Source organism: Zootoca vivipara, chromosome 2 (assembly GCF_963506605.1).
Source record: "Zootoca vivipara chromosome 2, rZooViv1.1, whole genome shotgun sequence".
NCBI classification, from domain to species: Eukaryota; Metazoa; Chordata; class Lepidosauria; order Squamata; family Lacertidae; genus Zootoca; species Zootoca vivipara.
Window position 1 is genome coordinate 45,012,485 of NC_083277.1, and position 11,191 is coordinate 45,023,675.

General features: G+C 38.9%; 1 protein-coding gene across 2 annotated transcripts in view; it reads left to right on the top strand.

Annotated features, from left to right (window-relative positions):
- DCP1A (decapping mRNA 1A) overlaps window positions 1-10,967 on the top strand; it is a 35,644-nt gene extending 24,677 nt beyond the window's left edge. Inside the window, exons 8-10 of one of the 2 annotated variants that reach the window (XM_035106330.2) lie at window positions 650-715; window positions 1,505-1,723; window positions 5,747-10,966. In XM_035106330.2, the coding sequence (XP_034962221.1) occupies window positions 650-715; window positions 1,505-1,723; window positions 5,747-5,827 (366 nt within the window). In that variant the 3' untranslated portion in view covers window positions 5,828-10,966. Of the gene's footprint in view, window positions 1-649; window positions 716-1,501; window positions 1,724-5,746 lie in introns of both variants that reach the window. The other variant, XM_035106329.2, reaches the window with a different exon arrangement.
- Window positions 10,968-11,191: the final 224 nt, after the last annotated feature.

The following is an 11,191-nucleotide window of genomic DNA, read 5'->3' on the forward strand; positions in this document are numbered from 1 at the left end:
GCCACTGCACACTTTTCATGGCTTTTGCTATTCCAGCCTCATCAGCATGGAAGGCCATGGAGGGAAGTGGCAGCAGAGCAGGACAATTGCTAGGGAGCTGCCCCAGCTTGTCCTGCCTGTTCCTTTGTGGCTTGCCTGGGCTGCTGCCGAGGGGAGGTGGGGACAGAGGTGCATGACTTGGGTGAGCAAAATGAGCAGGGGTTGCAGCTCCTAGTAGATTAATATATGTAGATTTCTTTATCAATAAGGTTGATTGTAAAAACATTGGTAGGTTAGTGCTGTTAGCAGCGGTTCTCATATTATTACACTGTGTTATTTGAGTCTGAAAGTGCCAACACAATTTCTTTCTTGCCAGTGGGTGAATTGGACATTTGGTGAATTGGATACTAGTCTTGTAAAGGGTGCTTTATAACACTGTTCTGGCTAGGCAGTTATTTTTTTAACAATGTTGGGTTTTCAGTGTTTTTCTTTAAAAGTGATGTATTGATCATAAAACTTTGGTCCAATACAGATGAAATTGTGTATCTGGCCAAAACAGTATTTGTTGATTATGTCAGTGTATGTGTATGTGTATGCATTTTTTAAAGAGGGATGTAAGAAGAATGCTGGATTGTTCACATACTACGTATTTCTTTCTTTTAAATTGTAGGTTGCACAGCAAAGCAAGGAGCTTGAAACATTTTCACACCCCAAAGCTTTGTCAAAAGCAAGCCAAGTATGTATTTAAATCCTTGCATCACCACAGTGTCTTTCCCTGTCTGGATTTGTGCAAAGGCCAATTCTAAACAAAACCTGGTTCCATCCAGGCTGACGACCCAATGTGTATTGAATCCTGATTCATATCCATTAATTAGGATCACCTAGTTCTCCTCTACTAGTATACTCCTTCTGGAGACCTCCAGGTCTTGCAAGAATTGAAATATGCCTACAATATGCCGACAATCCTTTCCCTTGTAGTTCATAAAACAATAATGCAATTGGCTGCTCTATAAAAGTGCCCAATTTTTCCAGAGCACATCTTAGTAACCTCTCGTTTCTTCATAAGATTGAGTTTATATGCTGGCATCAACAATTGTACTACTGTCCATATTATTGTAAATCGCTACAGAGTTCTCCTTGAGCTACCACATCAGTATGCCAGAATAAACATTTGGGTTTATTAATTATTTCCCGAAAGGCCTTGTGATCCAGGTTGGTCACAGTGGTTACTGTTAGCATCCATAGCTTTTGGGAGGCCCTTTCAACTTAAGCCGCTTCATTTCTGCATGCAAGTCCCTGCAGCTTGTATAATGTTGGAAGCACCCAGGCCACATAAGAGCCAGTGAAGCAGCCACTGCTTTTGCCGGTGTGCCAAGGAGCTATGTCACTGGTTCTTGCTATTTTAACTGGGGCTTCAAACAGTACCAGAAAGGTAATGTCAGAAGAGGCGTTAATATATCTAGATAGTTCTTTAAAAATGGGGGGGGGGATCATCCCCATCTGATTTGATTCCTTGTTTTAGCAGGTTGCTTCCCCACAGTATGCTGCAGCTACAACCACAATGGCACCTTCAGTCCTCTTGTCACCTAGTGTGTTCCAGCAGTCAGCTATGAAGTCCTCCGACATCGAAAACAAAGTTGGTTCCTCTTCTCCTCTCACGCTTGGAGCAGTAGATGTTCCAACATTACCTCCGACAGTTCTTACTAGATCTCAGCTTCAAGAAACTTTAATATATCTAATAAAGGTACAGTCAGTGACTCATGTGGCCTCTTGATTCAGAATAAAGTGCTGGTTATCAGTGGGTACCATAAATAAGGTTAGGAGGAATAACACCGATAGGTGTGTTAGATCATTTAGCAATAAAAGCAGCAACTAGAGAACTGTTAACAATATTTAAGTGGTAATGATATTGATAACCTTAAAAACGTGAGAACTGTTAATTCAGTTGAATAACACAATTTATTAAGTATGCTAAATTAAGTGTCATCTACCAAGGACAACTCTCCAAGTATCTCTCTATCAGGATTTTGAGGCAAGAGGTATGTGCTTCAGGGCCAATTCAGAAATATTTGGAGTTCATATTTCTAAGCCATATTTCTAAGCCAAATTTCATATTTCTAAGCCAAACTGATGAAGTAGAAAAGTGGATAACCAGGACCTCCCAAGTTGCAAATTTTGTTTTAAAAGTCTGCTGTGGCCATGGCACCTGAAATGTATTGGACACGCAGAGGCTTCTGTTTTCTGAATTGTCCAAATTATTCACAGTCAGAGGACTAAATAAGTGCTGTCTGCATTTTAAAGAACTGCTCAACTTTCCCATAGTTCACTACTTCTTTTGAGTGAATCTAATCTGTACGTTCACAAGGATGGGAAAAATCAAGATGAAAGATGTTTTACTTTTAACATGAAAACCTCTAGCAAAATATGTTACAAAGGTGTAGCTGGAGATCATAAATCAACCTGCTTTACATGCTTTGCCACAGGAATTTGTTCATTAGAAGTTCCAAGTGGCTTGGCCATTCTCGGTTTATTCTGTTACGAAATATTTGAGAGTTCATTGACACTCATATTTAGCCAGCAAAAGCACACTGGAAAAATGATTTTTTTTGGGTTATGTACAGGTGGCTTCAGCTGCAAGGCTGCTTTGTAAGTGTGCCAATAAATCCAGTGAATCACAAAGACAGATCTTGCACCTAGGACAGGCTTATATTAAGAGGATTGTTTTCCCCTTTTTGTCATCACCAGGGTCACAAACCTTTGTGCTACATCAGGGCTCTCTAGTTCTTTCTATACTGGTATCAGTAAGTCTTGTCTACAGAGTACAGATCTAAAAATAACAGGACACAGAAATTAGTGTTTTGGTAATAGAATTGTTAGGAATAAAATGGGCCTGTACTCTGTCACATAATCAGCTTTGTGGCCTCTGTTTTGTTTCTTTGTAGTTTTTTTTCTGCACAACCTGCTATTTCTTTTCCCCTGTCAGAACCGCAAGTGAAACAAAGAAACTTGCTGACTGTGAAGGGAGGGGAAAAAGAGCCCCTATGAACAGAGGTCAACTGTCAGCAATTTTACTTTGCAATTAAAATCATGCCGCACTTTCAGTGATCTTGAGAATGTGCTTTGTGTTGTCTTAAACCTTCACAAATGCTGTTTCTGACCTTTAGTCTGCTCTCGTGCTTTGTGTATGTCCGATCTGGTTAACGGTTGATAATATTATTATTATTAAACTCCGCTTCCCTTCAGTGGAGGAGTATAAAAAAATAGTGCTACAATGTTCCATAAGCTGTATGTGGATCCAAAATGCAAAGCTCATCTGAGTGTTACATTTATTATAACTAGAGTTCTTTAAGTGATTAATAAATAAAACAATTTAAAACACCAGTCTAAATAAAGCACCAGTCAAATGACAGCACAGAATCCCTGTAAAACAAAACAGCTGGAGCAGAAGCTAAAAGTCAAGTAATAAAACAGTAATGGAGAGCCACTACACATCCTCACTAAAACCATGTTCCAAGTTTCCATTAAATGTAGATAAAAATGAATTAACATAGCCTGATTCTTAAGAGAATAAGAGAGGATTTTTTTGACTATGGGAAGATATTAAAATAGGTGAGAGGTGATCCTTTCCTGGGCGGTGATTGTTGGGGCATTACAAAAGCCCTCACCCTTCTAAATGGCACTTTAGGTTCACATTCTCATTAGTATAAGGCCATAAAAAAAACCAAACGGTCACATCTTTTATGTTTGTCTAATTTTCATGAATTTATTACCTTAGAGTTGCCCAGCTAGTATACAAAGGTATCTTTTTTCAATGACGAACCAGAAATACAAATAACTGACAAGATGTTTGTTGTTGATGATGTTTAATTTGAGATGCAAATTCACATGATGGGAACATTGAAAGTCCCAGACCATGTGTATAGGTAGATTTGTAGAGGCCTGGGCAATGATGATGATGATGATAATGATGATGATGCCAGTTCAGCTGGTCCATGGAGGTCAAGTAGTAACTCAACCCAGGCTATACTCAAAATACAGGAAGAGACTAAATGGAAAAGTATAGTGATCCAAATCTCAAGGTAGGTAAAATCCTACATATGCAGATATTGACTTTTTATTTTATTGCTGTCTGGTTCTTGGTTATCATCCAAAACAAGTGAGCCCTCTTGTCTTTAAGAGTGTGCTTGCTGTACTAATTCAGATTCTTCTTGTACAGTTGCATTCACGTATGCATGTTTTGCTCATTAGCTTTTACTTTGCGACTTCACATGGATTTGTTCATTCATAATACTCCCTTGTGACTAGTTTTCGTCGCTTCTCTTTGTTTCTCTGCACTTCCGCATTCACTTTACCTTTTCTTACCTTAGTTGCTTTGCAAGTGCCCTTCTAAAAGGTTTCCAGTAGTGTCCCCTTGTCAAATAAGATTGATCCAGGTTTAATCTAGAAAGAATTCATTTTAAAAGCCATACTGCTTCCTCAGGTTGAAAACAATCTAAACAGCCCAAATGAATTTTGATAGTGTTACCAAGTGACACTGGAATTGCCTTGAGAATAGAATTGGGCAGTTAGATTTATCCCATAAGGTCAGGACAGATTGCAAATTATCTGTTTATTAAATTTGCACCCTTTCCTTCCTTTCCTCAGTATGTAAAAAATAAAATAAAATAACTAAAACAACAGTATTAAAAAGCACAGTAGCTTTGAAAGAGAATGCTTAAAATTTAAAAGACACCTTGCATTAAAAGAGGCTTGCAACTTGGAACTCCTGAAAAAACACTATTCATTAATTTGATAGAATAACAATATTATTACACTATAGTTTGCAGATTCCGCTTCCCTTCCTGAAGAACTGGAAGTGGATTACTCACATTCATTAGTCACTGAACCCGGAGTCCTCTTCTTTCCCACATGCACTGGATGTAGGAGGTGCAGTAGGATATAGGATGCAGTTGATTGCCATCTGTCATGGATGCTTTAGTTGAGATTCCTGCATCCAGTGGGTTGGACTAGAAGAGAAGAAGAAGAGTTTGGATTTGATATCCCGCTTTATCACTACCCTAAGGAGTCTCAAAGTGGCTAACAATCTCCTTTCCCTTCCTCTCCCACAACAAACACTCTGTGATGTGAGTGAGGCTGAGAGACTTCAGAGAAGTGTGACTAGCCCAAGGTCACCCAGCAGCTACAAGTGGAGGAGCAGGGAATCAAATCCAATTCACCAGATTACTGTTCTCAACCACTGCACCACACTGGCTAGATGATGCTTGGGCTCCCAACTTTACAATTCTAGGATTCTATGGTTCTGCTTAGTTTCATTGTGGTGGTGGGCAAAGGGAGGAACCATTAAAACCCATCAATCACAACCACCTAACTATTATGTGCAGCCTGAGTCTCTCCCCTCACAGGGTCCCCGAGAGGAAGAGAGTTGTCCCTTCTCTTCCCAGTTCTTATTTGGCCTTCTGTTATTCCCGTCACAGTATTTTGGCAGCAGCAATGTGGTAACTGCTTTTCTGTGCAGCATATGCTCAGTGATATTTCTGAGCTATATATCATTGATAGTATAGCTTTATTAAACTTCCTCCTTCATGCCTCCTACCCAACTCCTAAACTTAGTGATTGTAAGAAACTGCATCTTCATTCAACTTGGGTTTCCTAATTCAAATAAGTACAGGTTTTGTTAATAGGTATAGAATAATGAATTGGGTAGGAAAAAGTGATGAATTATTTCTGTCATTGGTTTAATTATGTTTATCTCCCCTCTTTCTTTCAGAACGATGTGAATTTTCTTAGTACGCTTCATGAAGTTTATTTACAAGTCTTGACCAAGAATATGGACAGCATCAAACTATAATTGAAGTAAATACAGTTCAACTTACCACCTAATTGTTTCAGAAACAATTATGCCTCTTCTGTGAAACTGTTAATATTTTTAAAGGTTGTTTTTAGTTGAAGTTTTAAGTTTTGTTAAAGTAAGGAGACCTTGTCCCTTAAAATTGCATAACAAATGTTCTCAGAAGTGATCTAGGTTTCACTGTGACCAATCACCAGCAGGCTTTTATTTCTGTATGCAGAAAATGGTCTTCATGTTTAATAGCACATTATTTTTGAGTGGGTAATATGAAAAACTGTTTTGATTTTTACTATCTGGTACATACATTTAAATAATTAGGGTGAATGTTGTCTAAGCCATCTTCGTCAGTTGAGTAAAGATAACAAGTTGTGAAGCTAGCTTCTGATTTAAAGAGCTGTGGAAGGAATGCAGAAGATCATTTTAGGGCTTTGGAAGGAAACAGTGGAAAGCATTGTAAAAATGCTGGGGGGGGTTAGCCTTGGAGCTGGATGGACTCAGCATGGTATTGACCATCAAATTGACCCCCTTAATATGCAATGCTGGCTTATGCATCCTTATATTTTACTAAGGCAAAATCAAGGTGGATTATGAAATACCCCTTCAACAATACTTGCAGTGTGCTTATATTTTGCTAATGATACTATTTTCAAGCAAATAATTTTTAAACAGAAATGGATGGAACATCATTGTGGTCACCTTATTGTCCTTTCCAGGCTTAATGCAAATATTGGAGGTTTGCCTGTAGCATAGATGAAAAGGAACCCAGAGAAGTGTGTATAATTTCATTTGTGGTGTTTAAAAATGGGCACATAAACATCAAATGCAGTCTGCTCTTCTCCCCATATTTTCCCTCCATTTGCAGGTTTTTGTGAGTTCTCATAGAAGGTTAAGATTTCATTACCACTGTAAAGATCAACCTTCTTCCCAAAGGAAGTTGCTCTGGTCTCCTTGTTGTTTTATATGCTGCTATCGGTCTCTCCTTGACTTGTATTTATTTCATTATGGCATGTGATAGTAGCTAGCAATACTCTAGTGTAACATAAATCTCAATATGTTCAAGCAATACTAATATTAAAGGATGGGGTGGTTTTTCATTTTTTAGTAGAAGGTCTTTGTTTTATATTGTGAAAGGTAATTTTGTATTCCTTTTAACCGATCAACACACACTGCTTATTTGTCAAAGCATTGCTGGAATGGAGGATCCATGTGTTACAATCAGTTTCTTGTGCAAGCCATTGAAATGAGTAGGGCTTGATAAAAAGCACAGCCAGGATCTTATAAAGGCCCCCTTCTTTTGGTAGAGTTAGCAATGGAAAAGGTCCTGAATTAGAATGTACCTGTTGCTCTTAAAATTTAAATGTAACAATGATCCCTTCAAGGTGCAGATACTATCTGTAATTCATCTACCAAGCTTTAATTATGATTCCATCACAAATCAGTGTTTTGATATATAGCGTGTTGGATTTTTAAAAATCAAAATATGTACTGCATTTTGAGTGATTTTAAGTAGGTGTTTTTATGTTTAGCAAAATCTGCCTTTTGAGAGAACCTCTTCGGCCTTTGAACTCAGTGTTTCTAGTTGCAAACATAGTATTTTATATCAGATATATGTGCAGAATTCAGGGAAATATGTTAGTAGTGATATACATATTCGACTAATGTTTTGGCTTTAATGGTAAAACTCAAATACATCTTTTCAGGCTTTCTAGACCTTTTTTATTTTTAGGAAACATGAGAGCTCTACTTAAATGCTTGGACCTTTGATAGCACACCCATGTATGTGCACCAACAAAAACATGCTTGCTTATTTAAACAGAATTATTCTGTATGAAGCTTTTTCCTGGTGGGGTGTGGGGAATTAAGCCACTGCAGTACTCTTCAGTTTATTTTAAGTGGCTGTATTAACCATACCCCATGAACCAAATTTACCGTATATAATGCTGTGTTTGTAGATAATAAAGACTCAAGAACAGTCCTTAATTATTGTGGATGGAAAGAAGAACACCTTCTTAGCCATAAGCATAATATTAGAGGAATAATGATATTGAGCTGAAGTTGGTCACAATGTTCAAAGTAAGCATTGTATCCAAATATCGGTGGAAATGAAACCGAAGTAGCCAGTGTGGTGCCCTCCAGATGTTGAACTGCAACTCCCTTACCACTGACCATACTGGGTAGGGCTGATGGGAATAGTAATCCAACATCTGGGGGACACGTTGGCTACCCCTGAAAGGGTTCCCTGATATTGAATGTACCATTATGGTTTTGTGACTTCAAGGGGTTAGAGAGAGAGAGTTTTGCTTCAGACAGCATCACTCTTTCAAAGAATATTTGTCCCAGTACCCTTTGTCCTCCTGTTTACTATTTTGCATTATACAGTAATTCCGTAGAAACCTCATCTGGTAGCTTGGCAGGTCAGAGTTCTCAACTGATAGAAGTATGTGCAACATCAAGAAATAGTTCTGTGGTTCCAAAGAAAATTCCCTTAGCTAGAAGAAAATTGAATTTCACGTCATTAACATTTGTGTATGTAGCAGGCTCAAGTTGGGAGATCACAGGCAAACTACGCAATACAAAGCAGCATTCTGCTTTTATTGCTTACTGTAGTGTGAGAAGTTAACAAACGAAACAAAACAAAACATTTTAAGAATTGCTTTGAAAAACAAAACTCTGCTGCAAGGTAAAAATCGCAGATGCTTACAAAATGCAGAAATCACTGGACAGCTTTCACCTGATTACATATGGTCATATCCAACAGTAATCATACTCCAGAGTAAACCTATTGAAATTGATGGAATTAAGTTCCTTAAGTTGAATGATTACAATAGGTCTGTTCTCAGTGCGATTTAGTCTGTCATCTCTTGTAGAAGTTTGGAGTTACAATGAAACATTTTATTCTTGCTTGCATGCAGCAGTAACAAATACATAGCTAACCGACTTGGGCCATTCTTTTCAAGCTTATATTTTAGCAAGGTATTATTTCCCACAAGCAAACGTATGATTTTAGACAGCCCTAAAATCAATACTGTATTCAGTATCTAAGCATGTATTTTTTCGTTGCCTATATGCAGCATTTTATTACAAATTGCTTAATATTTGTCCATCCAAAAGTGGCTTTAAAACAAGCAGCTTACTCAATAATAACTCATTGCTGTTTTGTTCTGTTGCATTAACAATGTTTTGTTAAAAATGTGCCTAGCAACTCTGTATTTGTGACACACCCGGCAAAATGTAAACAGTCTGCTAAGAGCTAAGGCACAATAGGACAGTATGACAAGTAAAAGCTTGTCTTATTCTGACGTATGGGGTAGGATTCAAAGTTTCTTCCATGAACAGAAAAGCTCATTCTGTGGAAGAGACAAATGTTGCTGAAGGAAAGGGGAAAGGGAAAGTGATCTTGCAGGTCCCCACTTCCTCCTTGGCTCCCCCATGCTGCCTCAGTTTTCTGGAAGGTTCCTCAGGCCTCCAGAGTAGTTTTGGTAGAAAGGAGGAGTTGGTGGAAACAGCTTCCACATTTCCATCTTCTGAGAGTGACATTTCACTCCCTGGAACTTTGGATCTAAGCCAGAGAGTATAATCATGTTTCAGGCACACTAAATGGTATCCCCCCCCCCCCGGGTATTTCTCTTTTGCTTGGATTTAGGGCATTCCACCAATGCCATGATTAGGCACGGGTATAATTATATTTAATGTGGAGTGGTCTGACACAAAAACCCAGCCACCTCTTGTTGGCTTACATGAGTTGCTTCTTAAGCATATCTTAAAAAGAGGAATGTGTGCAATATATATTTCACCTCAGTTTTGGACATCTTTCGTGAAAAATGTTAAAAGGTGCAATATCTTCACTTTAAGTGGGAAACATTTGCAATAATCTTCCCCCTGTGGTTTGTTTTTGTACCAATTTAACATTGTGGGCACATGGTGGTTCTCTGTTAAAAATGCACACTACACTCAGTGTTTGGGTTTAGCGCTTTAATTTGTACTCGCATGCATATCAAGAGTTTGAGGTGCTTCCGATCTTTTGGATTTTAAGTGATTATTTTAGGGATACTGTGGGCATGGTCCTGTTCCACAGGCACAGCATTCACACCTGAATGATTCTTGGAGGATCAATAGAGCCCTGTTTCCCCATTTTTTGTGGGCACATAGGAAGTACAAGAGACCGTTAGGAAGAGGAATGGAACTTTTGTACGCACGTCTTATTCATATTCGTAGTCCTTGACTGCTTGGTTGAAGTTATTCATTCTTCTACGCACATATATAGGTGGGGGTATTGGGAGCTGATATATATTGAACTTGTTGGAATCCGCTACATATTGGCGCTGCACTTGCGGTGGCCTGGATTGTGCCCACTAGCATTTGAGCAACTTTTAAAACTGTCACCATAATGCTTCATTAACATTTCAGTATATGGGTATGTAATTTGTGCCATCTTATTATATTGGCAAATATTAAGTTATTGCATAAATGTTTAAGAATAAGCATTTTTCATTGAAAATTTTGTATGTTTGCAGATATATTTTTGTAATAAAACTTCAAAGACAAATGTTCTGGTCTGTCCTGATGTCTTCTTGGTGGCAGTTCACTTTTTGAAAAGAGAGAGTCCAGCTTAGGAGAGCTGTTGAAAGCTTTTACGAAGGTTTGATAATTGGTTACCTGTCTTCAAAAACCAGACGTCTCTGCACTTTAACACGAAAATGTGACTCTTGGTATTGTGGCCAACTAACATTGAGTAGACCCATTGAAATTAATGGATCTAAGTTAGTTGAGTCCATTAACTTACAATGGATATACTGTACTTGGACTAACATTGAATGCAACCCTAGATTCTTGCATCTGTGTTCCTTTTTGTTTGCGTTGCCAGCAGCCTTTCCCCTTCCTCACTCTCCCTTCCTGACCTTGGGGGAGAGGACGGGAGACTACACATGGGGCAGGCGCTGCTTTGCCACACTCCTGGCTGCATACCTTAAGGTAACGAATATAAGCCACACTTTAACTTTTCACGGTTGGAATTGGGGGGGGGGGGAAAGGGTTATATTCAGGCCAATATGGTAAGTAAATAGAACCATACCCTCCCTGGAGCCTAACAAGGATGTCAATGAGGACAGAGGAAGTCCCAAAGAGACCAGAGGCTCAGTGGAGCTTTGTTTAGGCCGCTTAGCCTCTCCACCAAACAGCTGATGCGCAGCAGCAGCTGGCGCTTTTCCATGCGGCCTCCTGCCAGCCCCAGAGCTTCAACTCCAAACTCTTATTTTGGTCTGGAGTGGAGAGAGAGCGGGAGATAGAGCTGAAGAGCAGGGGGAAATAGGCATATAGAGGGTGCTCCCCACTTTATGCGATTCCACTTATGTGCATGGGGGCCCA